We start from the raw sequence: 21,205 nt of genomic DNA, 5'->3' as shown, positions 1-21,205 counted from the left end.
TCTGCATTTCAATCGGCCGACTCATTTTCCAAATCCCCTTCTTCTTCGTCCTCGCCATGGCCGCTGCTTCTCTCCTCTTCCTCCTCCTCCTCCTCGGTGTCCTCGACGATGGGTGACAAGTCGTCCGAGGTGTCGATCACGCCTGAGCTGATGTGTTTTGTGGCTTGCCTGCTCGACGAAGACCTTCGTGACCCAGCGCCTTTCGCCTCTTCCTCCTCCTCTCCTGATTCCTCATTCTCTTCCTCTGTTGTTTCATGTGAAGAGCGGGAGTGTCTAGACGTTTGGGGCCTCGCACTACAAACTGTAAAGTGGCTGCTCCTCTCTCGCTGCCTGCTTTCTCTCTTTAAGTTGGCACCACTGCTTCTGTTTTTAATACTAATACTGTTGCTACTTGCCGAACTGATACTAACACTACCCTTCGAGCTTTTTCTGCTCAACTCTTCCCCTTCGTCCTCACTCGCTAACCCTGACTCCCTCTCAGACTCTGACCCCTCTCCCTCCTCATAGTGGCTTCCACTCTCTGACTCTCTGCCTGTGTCAGGCGTTCCCTCTTCCATTTCTGTTATTGAGTCAGAGTCACTGTTTTGTGTTTCTGTATCAGATTCGGTGTTGGCGTGCTTGTCTGTAACAGATGCAGTGGGGCTACCTGTGTGGGACAGACTGAGCTCTGCGTGAGACTCTTTGCTGCCACTTCCTGTTTCTGAATCACTGTCATGAAATCTTTTTTCTTTCTTCCACCACCCCTCGGAGGAACTATTCTCCTCTCCTAACTCCCTCTCCCAACCCCTCCTCCCCTCTCCCACAGCTCTCTCAGACACTGATGAGGAAACACTCATATCTCCTACAGAGCCATCCATCTTCCTACTGTTCTCCCCTGCTCTGTCCCAGCTTTTTCCATTGCTCCACTGTTCGTCTCCCACCCTGGTGGGTCCGTGGAGCCTTCTGGTGAGGGAGATAAAACTGAGGGCCTCGCTTAGCTTTTGTTTCACTGGCGGGGGTTTGCTGGCTTCAATGGACGTCTGGAAATAACTCCCGTTAATGACCAAGCCGCTGTACAGACTGGCTAAGTAGCCAGAGGACGACAAGCCAGGGAGCTCTCCCCTATGCTCTGGCCTGACGCCTTCTCTTCCTTCAGCAGCATTTCTCATCACATTGTTTGTCACGCCACCTCTGCTGTTTCTTCCCCATGTTACCATTTCTCCTCTGTCTCCTCTTTCCCTACCGCTTTCTGTCATTTCACCGCCTCCTCCCCATTTGTTTTCTCTTTTCCCCGATTCCTCTCTCTCACATCCCTTTCCCAATCCTTCTTCCCCCTCCAATCTGTCTCTACCTCCTCCCCACTCTTCCACCGGTCTGACCCTGGCTTTGTTCCAGGGCAGGTGGATGGTAGGAGGTTGTCCAGATGTTTTACTCCCAGAGGACCTCATCACGGCCTTCAACCGGGCAGCACTTGAGCTCTTGGACTTAGTGTTCATGGTGGTACCACCCTCTGACGGTTGTTTTTTGACGCCCTCGGCTCTTGGAGCTCCTGGGGTCTTTCTTGAGAGCCCATGAGAAGGTGGAGGATGGGGCTGGAGGCAGGAAGGGCGTGGGGGTAATCTACTTCCTTGCAACTGTCTCCTCACCTGTTGTCGTGATGATATTAGTCCAAAACCAAATAAGAACATTTAGGAATGTAACAAGTAAGCCATGCGAACTGCAAAAAAAATCACTATTAATGTTAGTAGAATTATTAGGAGCAGGCTTTAACCTTGTACTACTCTTTCACGGGGTGTTGCTAGCACTACTGATGGTACTATGAAAGGTTACATGATATGAACATGTCATAGCAGAGTTTACAACTTAAATGTAGGAATAGTTTGACATTTTGGGAAGTCCGCTCACTTGCTTTTTTGCCAAGAGTTAGATTAAAAGGTCATGCAGCTGTGGTGGTGGGGGCACGCTGCCTCATGTACCGGGGAGATGATGAAATACAATCTAGAAAGTCTAGTTTGAGTAATAGAGCCAGTCTATTCAACACTTGTTCAAAATAAAAAGTTATCAACAATTAATTTATTTTCCTCTATGATGATGGAGAGGTAAAAAGTAGAGAACAACCCTGCATTATTTTGCTGGGGCCCTCTGTGTTGGAGCCATGAGTCGCTGGACTAGTCTCATTGAAATGAATGTGTTTTTCATGCAGGGCTTAGAGGTTAGAGGTGTGTCAGATTTTGTAACTGTTGGACAGAGCCAGACTAGCTGTTCCCCCCTTTTTCCCGTCTTTATGCTAAGCTAGGCTAGTCAGCTGCTGGCTGTGGCTTCTTATAATGTATATTGTACAGACATGAGAGGTGGTATTCATCTTTTCAACTAACTCCCAGCAAGAAAGCGAATAAGCACATTTCCCAAACTGTGGAACTGTCTGTTCCTTTCAAATGATAGTGTGTCGCAACCTTCAAAGCAACCTAACAGTCCCAGCCTTCAAAGCAGTCAAACAGTCCATCAGTGTGAATGGACGTCTGGAAATAACTCCCGTCAATGACCATGCAGCCGTCCTGGCTGGCAAAGTAGCCAGAGGACGACAAGCCAGGGAGCTCTCCCCTATGCTCTGGCCTGACGCCTTCTCTTCCTTCAACAGCATTTCTCAACACATTGTTTGTCACGCCACCTCTGTTGTTTCTTTCCTGTCTTTCCATTTCTCCTCTGCCTCCTCTTTCCCTCCACCTTTCTGTCACTTCATCTTGTCCTCCATATTTGCTAATTCTTTTTCCTACTTTCCGTCTCTCAAATTCCTTTTCCATTCCTTCTTTCCCCTTTATTTCCTCCAATCTGTCTCTACCTCTTCCCCCCTCTTCCACCGGCCTAACCCTGGCTTTGTTCCAGGGCGGGTATATGGTAGGAGGTTGTCCAGATATTTTACTCCCAGAACACAGCAGTGTGCTCGCCCTCATCCAGGCCTTTAACCGGGCAACCGCGCTTAAGCTCAGAGGCTTCGTGTTCATGATGGCACCACCCTCTGATGGATTTTTTTTGTCGCCCTCAGTTCTTGGGGCTCCTGGGGTCTTTCTTGAGGGCCCATGAGAAGGTGGAGGATGGGGTTGGAGATAGGAAGGGTGTGGGGCTAATCTACCTCCTTGAAACTGTGTCCTCACCTGTTGTCATGATGATATTAGGAATGGAACAAGTAAGCCATGTAAACTGCAAAAACCATCACTATAAATGATTAAAGTATTATTAGGAGCAGGCCTTGTATTATTAAAGTATTATTAGGAGCCACCTTGTACCTGTTATTCAAAGAATGTCCTGTTGTAAAAATAATTCAAGAGCAAGTTTACAACTTAAATGTAAGAATAGTTTGACATTTTTGGAAATCTGCTCAATTGCTTTTTTGCAGAGTTAGATGAAAAAATGATGTAGCTCCGGTGGTGGGGAGGCATGCTGCCTCATGTACGGGTGAAACGATGAAAGGCACTGCTACAGTGCACTGTCCTATGACAGTTTTGTCAGAAACAGGCACACCAGTAGTCCGTTGGAGGTCATTTTGTAGGGCTTTGTTAGTGCTCCTCCTGTTCCTCCTCACACAAAGGAGCAGATAACAGTCCTGCTGCTGGGTTGAGGCCCTTCTATGGCCCTGCACAGCTCTCCCTATGTAACGGCCCTTGTCATGGTATCACCTCCATGCTCTTGAGACTGTGCTGGGAGACACAGTAAACCTTCTTGCAACGGCACATATGAATGTGCCATCGTGGAGGAGCTGGAATACCTGTGCAATCTGAATGGGCTGCAGGTATTGCCCCACGCTACCAGTATTGACAAAGACACTAGCAAAATGCAGAACTAGAGAACAATCAGTCAGGAGGTCTGTGGCCACCAACTGTAAAACCATTCCCTTTTTGGGGGTCATCTTACTGTTGCAACAAAGTAAGTGACATGAATTCACAATCACTTATGCTTCCTAACTGGACAGATTGATGTTCCTGAAAGTTTAAGGCGAGACACGGCAGGCAAAAACATTGTTTTATCATGCACTGGTCAATTTTGAGATTTTGGGCTACTTTGCTTCCATAACATGTCTTTTTTCAGACTACTGTAACGAAACATCCAAAATACACATTTAGTTGTTTATTTTACTACAGTTTGTCTATCTGCATCTGTAGATTTCTCCTAAAAGTTAACATTCTACCTCAACATGTCCTCCTGCTGTCGTCTGCACCATATCATTGTAAAACTCTCCTGCACAACGTTGTTGGATCCTACTATGGTAATTTCCTTTGTACCAGCAACTAATCGTGAAAGTAAGCTAAGCAAGAAATCTGATTGGCTAGTGTTAATTTCTGACAACATGAAGGCCATTTTCTTTAAATTCGTTTTTTCTCATACTCTGAGCCTGAAATCTCTACTTCAGTAGCACTTCCATCCAGAAAATTCCTGACTATATTCTGACGTTTTTTACAGAGGGGTTTGTTCATATATCATTCATTGCCTTAATTGTATAACATTTTATTCCCAAAAACATGGAGAGAATTGATTTCCAAAATCCCCTCAGGCTAGCATTTACAGCTGTCTTTATGCTAAACTAGGCTAATCAGCTGCTGGCCTTGGATTCATATACTTTACATTGTACAGACATGAGAGTCGTATTCATATTGTCAATTAACTCCCAGCAAGAAAGCAAATAAGCATATTTCCCAAACTGGAAACTGGAACTGTCCCTTTAAAACGGTGTGTCCCAACCTTCAAAGCAGCCTAACAGTCCACCAGTGTGATAATTTCTAAAGACTATATACTGAATTTCATTGAAAGGGTTTAAAGATAAAAATAGTCAATTTGGTTTAAATTGGGCCGATCACCCTTAAGTAAACAAAAGATCATGTTAGTGATCACTAAAAACATACTTTGTTTTTAATACTATTTGCCTGAACTGTACTTTAATTCAGTACTTTCACCACAGTTATGTTTTCTCCATAAGAATACGGTGCAAAATCAATAAATGTCACTGAGATGAACAATTTCTCCTCTTCACACTTCATGGACACTTGTACTAGCCTATGTTAGTGAACATCTAAAAAGGTTTTATGTTGTGTCTCTACAGTAGTTTTCTGTTTACCTCTCCGTCAGACTCCTGTGGGCTGTAGTAGTAGCTGCCATCATCATCAACAACAACTTCTCCATATTCATCGTACAGGCCGGAGGGTGAGATCAGCTTCCTGCGACTGCCGTATTGAGGAAGCTCATAACTGGACAAAGAAAGGGAGGGAGAAAAAAAAAAGTATTGCAGAAAAGCAACAGCTAATAAGAAGCTGTACACAGCAGAAATTGCTATCTTTTTGTATTTTTACGATTCATTGTGAAGGATTATTTTTCTTACAAACAATGTAGTATTAATTTTTGCTATATGTAGTAATAATAAATAAATGCAAGCTGTGTTATTGTACAGCAGCTTTAGCCAATCAGAAGTTAAGACAGGGGAGAAATTTGCTTTACAAACAAAACTGGGGAACTTGGCTAATGCTTATCACAGCCACTTAAAGCAGTAATGCACGGGGCATACTGTGGTTCACTCCAATGATAAGCAGTGTCCAATGACTTGCCTAAGCAAAGCAGCCTTAATCACAAAAGGAGCAGTTTGTTGCCAGGAGACATTTTGTTAGCAGAACACACTGGAATCGATTTCCCTCCCTTTTGTATCCCTTTGTTACCTGTTGCCAGGAGGGCCGCCTGGCTCCACCAGCCAAAAAACTGTGTTGTGTATCACGGCTTGGGCTCTGTGCCCTGCAGCAAGCAACTCGGAGAGCCGGTGGGTCAAAAAAACATATTTTCAAATGCTATCCTGGAAACAATATGTCCTCCGTGTGATTAAAGTAACAAATCAGCCGTAAGTCCTTTGGCTGCGTTCCCTAACAGAGCTGTACAGAAAAGTTGCCTTGTGTAATCACTCTGCTTACAGTCAACCGGTCGGAGAAGTTGAAGTAATAACGAAATGGAAAGGGCAAGTGGAAGACTGATATGTTGGGGTGAGAAAAGGGTGAGGTAGAGAGGTATGTTAGAGAAAAAAAGAGGCAAAGGAAAGAAAAACAAGTGACCAGTGGCACTATGGCAGGTTCAAGCCAGAAGGAAAAAGTCAGACATAAATGTTATAATCCTTACAGTATGGCCACTGCAAGCTAAAGTAATGAGTCTTAACCTTCCACTAAAACCTGCTTATGGGATTTCACAGTCATTAACCCGCAGACTCAAACTGAAGTGCACACACAATCAAATTACTTAATGGCTATACTAGCTCTTTGCTTGCATGTTCTACCTTCTGAGTGATCTATTTTTGCCCTTCTTCCCATTTCTTTCTCTCTGTTCTTCCCTTTACTCTTCTCCCCCATTTTCTTTCTCACTACTCCCCCTCTCCATGTCTCCACTGGGGGGCAGTAATAAACTGAAAATCAAGTTCATGCAGTTCAAAGTGTCCAGATGCACTGGCATTATAGCCAAGACTGGATGGTATGTTTTTGCAGCAGTGTGTGTGTGTGTGTGTATGGACCAAAATGGACCAAATTGGGTAACTGGCCTGTTTCAGGTGGCTCTCCAAATGCTAAATAATTGTTGTGGTCTGGTTAGTCCTGCGTGTGATCACAGTCACACAGTAAGGAGCCTACATGACAAAGTACTAGTAGTACTGCATGCTTTAATAGTCTTGAAAAGTCACTGGATGAGAACATTATCCCAATTTTCAATGCCTAAGTGAAACAAAATGTTTTTAGTTTAGTTTTATAATTGCCAGCTTGACTTCATCTGCAGCTTTGTTTCAAAATGAAACATTAGAATTTTAAAAAGTTCTGCCTATTCATACAGAAGTGACTTTGAGGAAATGAATATATATATATATATATATATATATATATATATATTCAGCTTCTGGTGACAAAATGTGGACATTTAAGTTTGTCATTTTCAGAGTGGATGTTCAGTTTTTTTTTATAAAATCTAAAAGGAGTTTTGGGAGTATTAATTTTACATGTGAAAGTCAATTTACTAATCACGGCAAATCCTACACCACCAGTTAAAACTATTGTACAGTGTCTTCCTATGGCTCTGCAGTGAGCTTTGAAAAGAAAATGATTCATTTCATGTCACTTGAATAACCTCAGCATGGGCTTCAGCCAACAGCGTCGCCAGGTCATTTTTCCCGGGGCTTTAGCCCTGGATGTTTTGAGTTTAGCCCCGAATGTAACTCAACAACAGCAACAAAATATTTTCCATGCTAATATGTGATAATCTTCATGACGCAGCATCTCTCTAAGGTCTTCAAAGAGCGGAGGCTACTCGCAATAATTGATACATTTTATTTGAAGTTCACGTATGTGACCACCCCACCACCATTACTCAGACTGCCTGCATTTAGAGAGAGAACGAGAGCGAGAGGGAGAGAGAGCGCGCATTGCTCACAGCTTGAGCGCTTGTCCGCGACTTCTGAATTGCAAAATTGTAATCAAACATAAATGTTGTCGGTCAGTGTCTATTCAATGTGTTAACACGCAGGAAGCCTTGGGCTTCAGCCTATTCTTTTTTTCGGTTGCAAATGTTGCGAGTAATTTTGTGTGAATGGATTGGTGTAAGCACATATAAGATTCTTGTAAATTGCATATTCACACAAATTGTTATTTTTTTCCGTGTTTTGTAAACTGAAATAAACCATTTATTCAACACAAACGGTTAACAGTTGCCGCACAGTAATGAGAGAATATCACACCTGCCCGCGACACTGACACCTGTCGCTCTGTGTCCTGCTGTCTCTGTCCCACTCGTTGTGAGACACTACTGTTTTACTGTCTCCAGGATGCTTCATTCCCTCTAAAACGGCTGAGAGCTGCACTTTATCAGAGTTGCTGAAGTGAACATTTGTGTAGAATTATGGTGATATTTTCAGTTTCGGTTTTCTTCCTCTGATGAAGATCAGTGCTCTCGTCTCATAGGCTACAGTCCCAGACGGGCTCTGTGTCTGTCAGACGGTCTAAAGGGGGGTAGTAGCCTCAGGGGTGGACTGGTAATCTGGCATATATATAGGGTTAACTGATTTTAAAAAATGGGCCAATGATTGGCCCACTCCCTCCCCCTTTGCTCGAGCTGTTTCTTGTGGGCCAAAAAAATCACAAAATACACGAAAATAACCGATATGTTTGACACAGGAGCTGCAGTAGCTTCATCATCAGCTGCATAGCCTACCCTGCATAGAGCAGGCACTTGAATGAGTAAAGGAGAGCTGTGGCCACTGAAAAATAGCTTGCACCAAGAAATGTTAATTAACAAATAAAATGCTATGAGAAAGGTTTATTTGCACAATAAGAAAACCTGCAATGCAATATAAATATAAATTAAATTAAAATAAAATATTTAAAAAAAAAAAAATTAAGCTACTGCATTACATTCAATTCTATTTTTATATTCTGAATTGTCACCTGCCACCCAAACTTATGTTCTTCCCTTTATAAAAATAAAGGACCCCCCTGGTTGATATCAGAAAATGGGACCGATGTTTGGGTTACTGTGTAGAGGTCATTTACTGTTGCTTTACAGACGTACTTTGGGCGGCAACAGGGGGTGGGGATGAAAACAAGTCAAACCATAGACTGTAAGGTGAAAACATGAAAGATTTCTGGGCTGGGCTAAGCCCCCAATGTTTCAAGAGCCTGGAAACGCCCCTGGCTTCAGCACCACATGTTTTTAAACAGGAAGAATGCGTTGCACACTGGCAGTTTGGAGATTGAAAGATGTGGTCATTTACCAGACGGGCGTTATAAAGTGAAACACTACTGAGTTGCATTATCGGAAAAGTAAGGACCAAATGTTCTTTGGAGTTTGATGCATCTGTTTCTTGCAAATTCCCCAAGGTGCAAGGTGTATGAATACATGAATTACAGATGGGGAAAAATGGAACAGTTATGGGAAATAGACTTAATTTCCCTCTTGCCAAGAGTGAAATGAGAAGATTGACGCCACTCTCATAACTGTCTGTTAAAAATGAAGCTGACGTCAGGAGACTGAGACTGTCAGCTTATTTCTTGGCTGGGAACAGTCAAGAAATATTCCAGCACAAGGGCATAGGTTTGGTCTCAGCATTGGTAGGGACACAGCATGCCCCATCCGAAGTGTCAGGACGAAGTGACTGAGGGGGCTGTTAATAACTGTAAGGGGCCCGTTTTTTTTCATAAAATAAAATGAATTGATTTCAATATCCAATAGCTTCAGAAAGCTTAAATAACAACAACATAAGGTTGTGTGTCCATATAGTTTTTCTCTGGCAGAAAAGTGCTGGGATGAAGGGCTGGGATTAAGCGCTTTTGGGTAAAAAAGGCAATATGGACAAAAGTCCTGAGGCTACTGTTTCAAAATCAAAGAATACATTTATTAAGCAGAGCGCTCACATAATAACATAGCACTTGCAGAGAGCTAAATTCTCTGTCAAAATCAGCAGGGGGGGAGGCGCATAAAAACCGCTGTTGGCGGCTTGCAGCTCTCTCTCACTGCAGTCCATGGTTCTGAAACAACAGCTGAGCAATGGTCACATATATCTTGCTCAATAATTGGACGTAGCTTCTGGGATGGCACATTGTGCCGTGTTCACATACAACGTGAATTTAGTCCTTGTAACGGTTTCCTCGCGCGTTTTTTATCGCTGGACCACTGCTGAGTGTTCACACACAACGCAATAAGCGAATAAACACAACATGCGAATATTACAGCTATGTGAACCCAAAGTAAACATTTTATTGTGATTTAATTGCAATAAATGGATCAATCTGATGCTGAAATAACTACAATATGATGCCGATTTGTTAGACATATGAATTCATGCTTTGTCAGGTCTGTCTGCAAGTCAGCAGGACAACAACTTTTTAAATGTTTGTTTTCTGAATGGAGTTCGGCTCAATCAGGGCTATGCTATGCTAACTTGTTCACAGTAAAGTACAACAATAGCTGGAATAAACTTACATACACATATTTTCTGAACTCACCAGGTAGTTCAATTTCCTCGCTTTCTTTTCTCCAAGCAATGTCCAGTTTTGTCTGGTTTTTCTATAAATATGAAGTAGTAGTCCAACACAACTCTGGGCGCCAACCGGCGCTAATGACAACAGTGGAACCGGATGTGCATGGAAGCTAGCTGCTGAGAAGCGCGAGTGAAGATAAATCAATATTGTAATCTCAAAAACTAAAGTAGAAAGCTAATTTAATAAAGGCAGTTAACTCTGAGCTCCTCCTGCGGGTAAACGGCCTTGTCAGAGTATAATCCAGACCGATTACGGGTGTTTATTTGTCCAAAAGCTGTAGCGCTGCTCCCTCTTTCACTTTCGGCTCTTTCTTCTACACTTCCCCGTAGTTTAGCAGCTCTCCATTGGCCAGCAGCATGTCACTCCCCCGCTCTGCCTGGTCCTCACCAAACAACGCTCTGAAGCTATCGGTGACACCCAGAAAATCTCACCGCTGTCAGGATTTCGCAACATAGCATCACGCAAATTTCTCGCTCAAGTAAAAAAATCTGAACCCGAGTGAACCTGCAAATGCCGCATCAAACGCATCTTCAGCACCGCCCGGACCGAATTCACAGGAATTTGCATCTTTGCATTGACTTTGTATGTAATCAAGCCGCCCAAAATTTGCTTTCAGTGTGAACACAGCATAATGCTGTGTTGAGAATGATGCCTAGAATAATCTAATGTGACTTCACATCAAAAAGTTAATGCAGACAAGTTTGCTCAAATAATGGCTGGGACAACGCTGTTCTCCTAAAACGTCCATATGCAAACCTGCACCCTTGGTAACCTCCAGTAAAATCACAAGTTGTTTTTTTTTGTATGGATTAAAGAATTTAGATATAATGTTTTAATTAGTGAGCTTTAGAGGCGCTGGTAGATCGATTTTGTTATTTTCCAGTCTTATGCTAAGCTAAGCTAACTGGCTGTAGCTTCATACTTAACATATAGATACAAGAGTGGTGTCGATCTCCTCAACCAACTCTCGGCAAGAAAGCAAATGAGCATATTTCCCAAAATGTTGAATCATCACAGACACTTTCATATTTTACCCCTGCCCATCTGTAATGAATGTCTTCGTACACCTTACACCCTACCTAAAACAAGCTGGACATGCAGACCTCTCCTATTCTCCTCTCTTTGTTCTCACCTTTGTCCTGCTTCTGTTTACAACATAAAAACTGCATCTTCATTGATTAATGCCAGATTTCGCTCTCCTCATCTTATATTTTTCATGTGGGTGCCCTAACTACGCACCTACCAGCTTCATGACAGTCAGACTGCTCATCACCCACGCCAATAACGATTTTGGAAAAGCAGGATTTAATCCCTTATTGCTCCGTGGCTTGTATGGGTTGAGTATTTCACTCTTGACTAGAGGGCAACATGTTTTTTTTTAGTTGTTTTGTGTTTCTGCGACATGCATCAAAACATCAGACCTATGCAACAAATGGTTCCAGTTATTTTCAGCATCTGTGTAAATCCAATAAGAATCACGCCAATGGCAGATGGCTGCATTCCCATATGCAGTGAAAATCCCATTTTGATCTCCTCTTTTGAAGACAGATAAAAAGAAAGGTCAAAAGGTTATGATGCATCCCTCCAAATGGGTTTGAAATGGATTACTATCGCTGTGAAAGTAAATACTGGGACAGATGTTGTCTATTTCTCTAAAAACAACACTTGCTGAACTCTGAAACTTTGTCTGTGTCCTGAGAGGCGGTTTAGCATTTGTTAGCATAGTCTTTGACAAAATCCTGCGCCTTTCATTCACAACTGCGACAAATGAAATGATTACATCTGAATCCCACCGGGTCACAAAGTCTGATTTCCCGCGCCTGTGTGTGTACAGAGTCAGACATGAGTTTGTGGTTGTTGCTCTAAGCCAACAGCATCTGGCCCATTGTCTGCTTCCACGCCTGGCTGCCTGATTAGCTGCTACACTATTCCAATGCTAGGCAGAAAGAATTAGCTGTTTGTGTGTTTGTGTGTGTGTGTGTGTGTGTGTGTGTGTGTGTATGTTTGTGAAAGAAAGAATGAGTGAGTGTATGAGTGAGTGAGTGAATGTGTTTGCCATGACATAATTTCTGTGTGTGTGTGCGTGTGTGTGTGTGTGTCTGCTACTGTGTATTTATGTGTGAGTGTGGGTGGGCGTATAAAATCAAGTTCCTGGGAGTCTGCAGCTAAAATTATAAAAATTACACAATACATCACAGATGGCAGGCTGGGTGCAGAATAACACACACACACACACACACACACACTTGGGAGGGATGCAATAAGTCTTCAGAGGTCTTGTTCATAAATGCTTTGATCTAATGTGTCTGTATATGTGTGCTCAATATATTGCCATTCCTACACAGAATTTCTTGCTGTCATCCAAGGAATGACACACATGTGCGCAGTACATGCATGCACACACACACACACACACACACACACACACACACACACACACACACTTTGAACAAAATCACTGTAAGATTGTCCTCCAACTATTCTGACTTCCTGTAGTTCAAAAACATAATACACCATGCATGAGTGGAAAGGCCGGTATGAGGAACTGGTGTCGACGTTTCACAGCAGCCATCACACTGTGTGACTGACACAGGTCAGCTTGATATCAAAAGCAGCACGAGGCTCAGCTGGATGTGCCGTGCTCACAGTGAACTCTAGACTCATGTAGGAGGAAATATGTTTCATCAGTGTGGAGGTGAACCCTGTCGGCCACTGCCAGAGCTCGAAGGTCAGATATGACACAGTGGGGACCTGCCTGTATTCTCTGCCCTCAGTATCTGTCATGTCACTACTGGTAAGTAATCCATATACAATACTGTATTGTATCATACTCTAAGATCACTACACTGCAAGGGACAAATATAAAATGCTGCAAAAGGGGGCCAGCATCACTTCTCATCTACAATTACAGTGTTGTTTATGCAATGTTTATGTTTTTGGCAAAATAATCATAGTTAGCAATAGGGCTGAAATAAGAATTGATAAGGATATATTCTGAAATTGATATTTGCCAGTATCATGACATAGCAAATATATATGCAAAATAACCTAAGTAATAAACCGTATTCTATTATTTTTCATACATCTCACCGAACACTTTTTATGAGCAAAACCAAAGCTTCAGTAACTAAATTTTACAAAAAGTGATAATGACGTCTAAACAATGAGCCATACAAACCCGTGATCATAGTTGTAATAATCTTGTGTGTAGTAGTCCTGACCGGGGTCGATGCCAGATTCCATTGATAACTCCTGTTAGATTGACAGACCATTATTAGAAGCTTCCCACACGCAGACAGAGATACATACCTACTACATTTACTGAAATGTATCTGTAGAAATACACACTCATATATGCATACCTATTTAAAACACATCCCTCATAAGAAATTGTACTCTTTAACCCCTGATTACATGGACTGCACTTAAAAACCCCCACCACACACTCAAGCAGAAGCACACACGGGGAGTTAAAGACGATTTCAGAAAAGAGAGACAGAGTACCTCTGGTCTGAGCAGAGAAGGTCGGAGAAGTTGTTGCGTCTGCCAGAGGGAAAGAAAAGTGGCGAATGACAAGACATACTGTATGGAAGAAGTTCGGAGCTCACCCCCAAAACAGTATAAATCAACACCTGATGTTCCTCATCCAATATCGCTTGAAAGCAGATGATCCTGTCTAGGCATTTGTTTATATTTGGTGTTGTCAATCAATTTTGTTGGATCAGGTATTACATTTTTTCCCCCCCAGAGTGAACACCAAATGAAATATTTCCAAGTTTTAAAATGTGTATCCTGTCAAACACTATTTCGCTATTTGTGCAAATGGACTATTTATTATACAACAACACAACCACTGTTGTACATATTGAACAACATCTGGTAAAATTTGTTTTCTTGCATGTCTATATACTGTTTTGGAATACAGATAATTCTGTATCTCCAACTTTATGGATTTTAAAAAGATTTGGCTGACTTCCTTTATCGGTGTCTTTTTTACATTTTAATATGTGCCATCAATGGACTGCAGAGGTCTTCAAACGAGACAGTCAATTATGTAGATACAACAAGTTGTAAATACAAGGCACTGATTACACGCTGCTCCGTCTTGATTACATCAAACGGAAAAGAGTAAAAAGAGCAGACAACAATGAAGGACACCACTAAGCATCAGAGGAAAAGAAAAAAAAAGTGAATAACACATGCAGCTATAGGGCGTGCACACAGTGAACGACACCTACCTCGTGTTGACCGTATCCACGCCTAGAAGATCAAAGACAAAAACAGAAAGACCTCTAACCAACATTACCAAGAAAGTCTGTCATTTAACATATTCCTCCTGAAGTAGACATGTTTTAATACATGTCAGCACTTTGCTGTGCATTTTCCTTACTGCAGAGGAAATAAGATGTTTCAATCAAGACCCAAATGGAAGTAGCTGGAAATATATCACATTTTACAGTTTCCAAGAAGATGAGATGTGTATGAGTGTATGTATGCAAGTGTGTGTGTGTGTGTGTGTGTGTTTTGAGATAAATGGAGAGACAGGGAGGGCTATCTAAGAGAGAAAAAGACTAAAGGACAACACAAAATGAGAAAGTTGAGAAAATACAGTATAGTCCCGCACGTCATTTACTGTTTATTTTGTTGTCTTATTCTGGTAAATATTCTGATTATAGCTTCATAAATATTTAATAATCACAACCCAAATGAGCTCATTCTATTGTTGAGAAAACCGTAGATGGGGTATGTCAACATTAGCCACAACAATAATGAACACATTTTTCAATTACCATGTAATTTGTGACTAGTTTAATAGGAGGCATGTTTTATTTATGAGCACAGGACTATTTATTATCAGGACAGATACACACAACACATGCATGTGTAATGTAAAATCGGTGCACGTAAACTGACTGTTTAGCATAAATACAGTACTGCGCTGGTACAGCACATACTCTCCGCTTCAACAACAACAGATATCTGTTATTTGTTGAAGTTTAGCAGCACTGTAGCATGTCTAAAACTTAGCTCTGAATTTTAATACATTTATGAGAATTAATACCCAATAATGAATTTAATATTCAAATATATATTAATCCATAAAAAGCTTCCGTTTAAAAAGGGCACCACCGGAGTTGTTACTATCCTAGAGTCTCCGGACCTCTAGGTAGCTTTTAATAATTATACAATTATTACTAGTGATCAGTTAGTTAATAATCGATAAATTATCTTAAATCTATCAGTCAGTCTCATATCTAAAGGGTCAATTCTCTTGGCAGGGACGTGGAAATAGTCAACACACACAGTTCCTTGATTACAGTGAATTTATTAACTAACTAAAGCGATATAAAAGGGTGGTTAAATACATCAGGGAAAATAAACAATGGCTGAACAGTGAGAAATGGAGGTTCGATTGTGGGAAGCATTTGACTCATACGGCAGAGGAGAACTAATGAAAGTAAGCTATGAGTTTAGGAGTTAAAAAGACAATATTAACACTATGGGACATCCCTGACCACAGAATGCTTTGTTTGGTCTTACTGCTTGTCGGCGGCCTGCTTTGGCCTGTTGCACAGGTCCCACACTAGCTGCCCGATCCTGGCTTTTTGCTAGGGATTCTCCGTGTCTGAAGAAAAACCTCAAGGGTTGGCCGTCCTCCGTCTGGCAATTCGGTTGTTTCCAGGAGTCCTTCGTTGCCGCTGGCGAGACCACGTGGCTTGGTCTGACCTCGGTGAAGTTGGCTTGATGAAAAAGCTTAAAAGGGAACTTGGTCGTTCCTGAATTAGACCAGTGTAACTTAACGGACTGAACTTTAACAAAACGAAAGAAAGAAAATAAAAACAAACTGAGGGGCAAATTGATGTCGCGGCACTTTGCGTGTGTAGCTTCAAGCGAAACAAAGGCTTCGTTGCGCTGGTCGAACTCTTAGGGCGTTGCCGGGAGAGGCACGCCGGACGCGTGCCGAAGTGTCCAGAGAGCAGAGCGGACGACCAGAGCGCGAGGAGAAGAAAAGAGCAGAGAAGAAAGGAGAGAGCGAACGACGTCGCGTGTCGCTCTTTTGTTGTCTGGGTCGTGATTCCCCAGAGGGCAGATCTTTGTTCCCGAGGGATCGTTTCCGGCTTCCCGAGGGACTGCCTTTCTAAACTTTAATGTCTAAAAAGAAAAGAAAATCTATTTGCGCGTATTATAATCAAATATTTTCCACAATTAAACCTCAGTGGTCAAACCGTTCTAAGTTAAGCATTTGGTAACAGGAAACAATTGTCACATTATTGGTCCTGACATTTATACATTAACGGCATTTCCGACGATGGTATGTAATACTTATTTCGTCCACTTGGGGGAGCTCAGGTTACATGAGGAAAGCTTAGATTAATCCAAAACAACCTTTCCATAGGAAATGGGGAATTTAGTTATTCGGCCTTAAATTCAAGCTGGCGATTAAGAGTATAGTATGACATTTCTTTATCATCATTTCTAAAGGAATTGTGTGAGAAAGTATTGTGAACAAGCATTCGTTACACATAAGATGAAGGAGTGTCCTTAATCTTGCTGAAAATAAAAACACTGCAAAAGTAGCTTATTTAGATTCTTTTCAGCACTAATATCAACAACAGATAGCAGTTAATACTTTGGGTCTTTGGGGACTGCAGTCTTTGTTTATTTAAAGTTCGGCTGTCCTGGATTATGTCACACTTAGGCGTAAAAGGGGGTATCCCTTTGATGGGGTAATGAAACACAAAGCAAGGTCAGTTGCCACGGTTACATGTGTGGGAGGGGGCAGTTTAGGATTTCCTGCCCCCCTCTAAGGAGAGTTCCGATAGGCTGTTTGTAATCTCTGGTTAATTTCCCTTTTGTCAGTTTAACAGTCAGGCACCGCGTTATCGGGCTTCGGAATCAAAAAGGTGCCAGTTTTACGATCAACTGCTCATGAATAGCACTTAGAGAAAGCAACTTTTCCACCCCCCTTCCGTTGGGGGTCTCTTCAGCAGTCTGTTGAAAGTTGATCTTTAACCCCCCTGCTCCTCTCTGGGAGAGGAAAAGAGGAATTTGGAGTAGCTCCAAATTTATTTAATATAAAATGCACAAATCCACACTGTTGTCCCACTACAGCACGTAGCAATCAAAACAACCCTGAGCAATGTGGTGTATGGTTGCACAGCTGGTCAGTATGGAAATACTTTACCAAACCTTTCATTTGGTAAATAACATTCTTAGTATATTAGAGGGAGGCCTGAAATCGTCTTGAAGGCCAAATCTGGTCACCAGGTCAGTAAATCGAGACTCCTGTTAGTAATTTATATTTTCAATTATTACCAATGAGTTTAGAAGATCAATATTTTTAGGGCTAATATAGACAATCCTAACAGAATATCATTATTAATTGAGATTTTACGCATTACACCATTGAGGTAGGATAGCTTTCACAGGCAGAGAACAAAATCATTACTGGAGCGTCTCCAAAATTGTATTCCTATTCATTTCAGCTATTATCAGAAATGTCTATGGATAGCATGGCTCCTTCACCAGAAATCTCCAGTATGCTTTGAATAACCAGTAAAGTGATCTAACATTTCTTTCTAAACATTTGACCATTTCCTATGAGACAGGCGTCTGGCTGATTTTCCCAAACCCTGAAGGCAATCCTTTGCTTATGTTGTGTGTGATTACTCTTGGCTTAGTTTGACATCAAGTGAAGATAGAAAATCAAACCAAGTCCAAAGAAGATGCTCTCATGTACTTATCAGAGGGGCGTAATTATGTCAATTAAGCTGTCTGCATTACATTTTAATTATTATATTCCTGTTACATGATGTGTGGAAACGTTTTTTGCCCTGATAACAAAGTGTAAGTCACACCCTCAGCTTCTGTGTGTTATACTCTATAAACATTGTCCTAATAAAGTATAGAATAGTTTGATATATTTGGAAATACACTTTTTTGCTTTCTTGCTTAAAGTTACATAAAATTGATACCGGTACTGTATCTGTAGGCCAAGTATGGAGCTAAAGCCAGCTGGCTGTTAGCTTAGTAGCATAAAGACTGGAATCAGGTGGAAACAGCTACCCTGGCTCTGTCCAAAGGTAAGAAAATCAAAACCCTACAAGCATGTCTTAAGTTTAGTAATAAACATGTTATAACTTTTTTCCATACAAACACCAAAATGTAAAAGACAAGTTGTGGTTTTACGTGCAACCGTTTCTCCCATTGCTTCCACTCCTTATCCTAAGCTAAGCTAATTCTCCACTGGCTGTATATTGCTTCATAATAGCCTTACAGACAAGAGTGGCACCATACGTACCCAACTCACATCAAGAAATTGATTGAGTGTTTCTCCCAAAATGCTGAACTATTCCTTTAAGATAATTTCCTCTTGATTGATTTTAATACACTTTGTGGGAAAATAATAAACTCTGACAATTCATTTCACCACATATCAGACTGGGTGCACCCAGCAGCCAAGTTGATGATAGTATGAACAAATGAGCTTGATAACGTTTACAGTACTGTGAAATGAAGGGGGAAAAACTGCAAACAAATACAATAGGACAAAGAGAGATGGAGAGAGACGGTGAGATATTGTAAGACACAAACTTTAAAGAATGAGGGAAAAACAATGAGACAAAAGCCAAAGGGAAAAATACAAATAAATGAATAGCAAAATAAGAAAAACTGCCAAAAACCTCTCTGTCCATGCGTCTTAACTATGTTTCCGGCAGGATGTACTGTCATGTGAAACCAAGGTAATGAGCTGATCAAATGAAGATATATCACAGAACAACAAATGGTGACTTTTAGAGGACACAAAAGATTCTTCTTTCTGTTAGAAATTAGAGTGCAAAGACACACAGGAACGCGCACACACACACACACACAAATGCAATGAGCATTTCATTAAATACATTCAGATGAGAATATAATTGTGCGTCTTAACACACAAACAGACACAGATGCAGACTTCAAGGAGAAATTGTGCTCCCTCATTCAGAATCAAAATGCAGTTTTGAATGATTGAGAGTGCTTCAAAAAGAGAAGATTATTCGGTTAAATAAAGGCATGGAAGGAAGTATGGGTAGATTTGATGGACATATCAGTGGATGAATAGAAAAGGCTGAATGGGTGAGTAAACGGAGGGATAAATGGAAGGAATACATAGACGAAAAGGTTGTTTTTTGGGTGATATACAGGTTAGAAGGAAATAGCCCCTTTCACCATCACTGTGTGTGTGTGTTTGTGTGTGTATACTCTCCAGATTATAGCTGCCAGCAGTCATGTGCCCAGCCTTGTGTGATGCGTAGTCTATGCTTGTGTCTGTGGAGACAAGTCTATCTCTGTGTCCTTGTTGCTGTGAGAGACCACATTATTAGGTGCTCTGGAGACAAACACACACAAAAAGCTATTTGATCTCCGTCACACACACACACACACACCTGACATAATTGACTCTCACTCTTTGTGTCCTCCCCACCTTGTTTCACAGTACGTAAGAGAAACAGAAAGACAGGAGAGAAATATTATTAGCTCTTAAAGAAAAGACTACAACACCCAATAACAGTGTTCTCTTGTCTTTTCTATTTTCTTCCTATATTTTATCTCTCACGTCTCTCCCATAAAGCTACTGTAGCTCCCTCGCCCTTTGCACTGTTACTCCTCCACTCATTTGTTACTCCCTTTTTCTCCCACTCTCTCTGCTTATTTCAGCCTTCTCTCTCCCCACAACCCTTTCTCTCGCATTTCACATCTCTCAATGATATTGCGTGTTCTGTACACAATAATGTCAAAAGTAACTCTCTTCATGTTCACAGAATAAACCTATTTGAAGGAGGGTAAACCCTCAGTATGTAAAGAAGGTGCTCCTTTTGTGTTGTAAAATGTGGCCAGGACCGTTGGAGACAAACCAGCTGTGTTCCAGCTTCAAACAGCTTTATCACTTATGATATATAATCTAAGGTTAAAATTTCTTGTCTAAGCAGATTTATACCAACAAAACTACCACAATATTCTTATAGATATTTAGTTGCTTCTCATACCCAGAGGACATGGCCCAGTGACCAAACAATTGTGGTTTATTACAACTCTTATTTTCTCATTTCTATTATGGTAACACTCACCAAATGGGATCTGGGATCATGATGACATCGCTAAAACGGCTAAGTCCGGTTTTCAAACAAGACTAAAAAATTACAGCCATGCTAGAGGCTCTGTGAGGCTGTACTCTGACACAGTGCTTGGAGCTAAACATGCTAACTCACAGACACAATGCTAACATGTTGATATCTAGTTGATTTAACGTTTACCATGTTAACCACCACAACACAAAATCCAGCTGAGGATGACGGAAATGTCATTAGTTTTGCAGAAATGTTTTAAGTATTTGACAAATTAAAATTTGGACCATACAGTGGTGCTAGATGACAAGTCAGGGAATTACAGCAGTTTATCCATATTATGGAAATCACTTTACTAAGAAGTCAAACTGAAAGTGGGCACATTGGAAAGGCTGATGATAATTCATCTTTGCACAGAAAAACTACAGTTAATACAGCAGGTCAAAGCCATATGTAACACACATCGCTATTTGCCGCTTCAATGACCACATTTCTCATGATATTCTCTGTAGCGAGGATCAAACCTGTGACTTGTACAATTATACAACAGCCGCTCTCTTGCTACATCTCCGTTTCACAATTCAGTTTCAATTAAATGCAGTCTGCTTTGCTGAATGTTTTAAACAATACATATTCCCAAAGATGTCTGTTCTTTAGCAAAAGCACACAATAAGAACTGAAAAAGAGAAATCAGAATCTGTCCGCGAGATACGCTGAGCGTGTGCAATGACATGCAACACACCGAGGTTGAAAGCTAATCTTAACATAAAACATTTCCAACCCAGTCAGCTGAAACAGAAACACTGCCTGCAACCTCTTTAATGCAGCTCTGTGTTTTTCACACTCCTGTTTATGCCCTACATCATTTGTGTTTGGCCTTTTATAAATGAACAACTTAACAACACATGGTTTATAGCTTGATCTTGATATTGTGTATGTAAGAAGAGAAACACATCGCAGAAAAATTGCAAGCGCTGTGTGTGTGTGTGTGTGTGTGTGTCTAAACCAGCTGATTCTGTCCTGAAACAACAGCTCTTTTGATTCCACTGGAGAAAAGATCCATCAAGGTGTGTGTGT

The 21,205-nt window shown here is 41.3% G+C and overlaps 1 protein-coding gene across 1 annotated transcript in view; it reads right to left on the bottom strand.

Annotated features, from left to right (window-relative positions):
• The window catches only part of LOC123983506 (protocadherin-15-like), a 216,791-nt gene that overhangs the window by 2,593 nt on the left and 192,993 nt on the right, over positions 1–21,205 (bottom strand). The window contains exons 34-37 of the mRNA XM_046069766.1: positions 14,258–14,279; positions 13,524–13,562; positions 13,198–13,271; positions 5,087–5,216 (exon numbers count right to left, since the gene is read on the bottom strand). Of these exons, the coding sequence (XP_045925722.1) occupies positions 5,087–5,216; positions 13,198–13,271; positions 13,524–13,562; positions 14,258–14,279 (265 nt within the window). The remainder of the gene's footprint in view (positions 1–5,086; positions 5,217–13,197; positions 13,272–13,523; positions 13,563–14,257; positions 14,280–21,205) is intronic.

The sequence above is a fragment of the Micropterus dolomieu genome, linkage group LG14, assembly GCF_021292245.1.
Source record: "Micropterus dolomieu isolate WLL.071019.BEF.003 ecotype Adirondacks linkage group LG14, ASM2129224v1, whole genome shotgun sequence".
Taxonomy (NCBI): domain Eukaryota; kingdom Metazoa; phylum Chordata; class Actinopteri; order Centrarchiformes; family Centrarchidae; genus Micropterus; species Micropterus dolomieu.
This window is presented reverse-complemented; position numbering and strand designations above follow the sequence as displayed.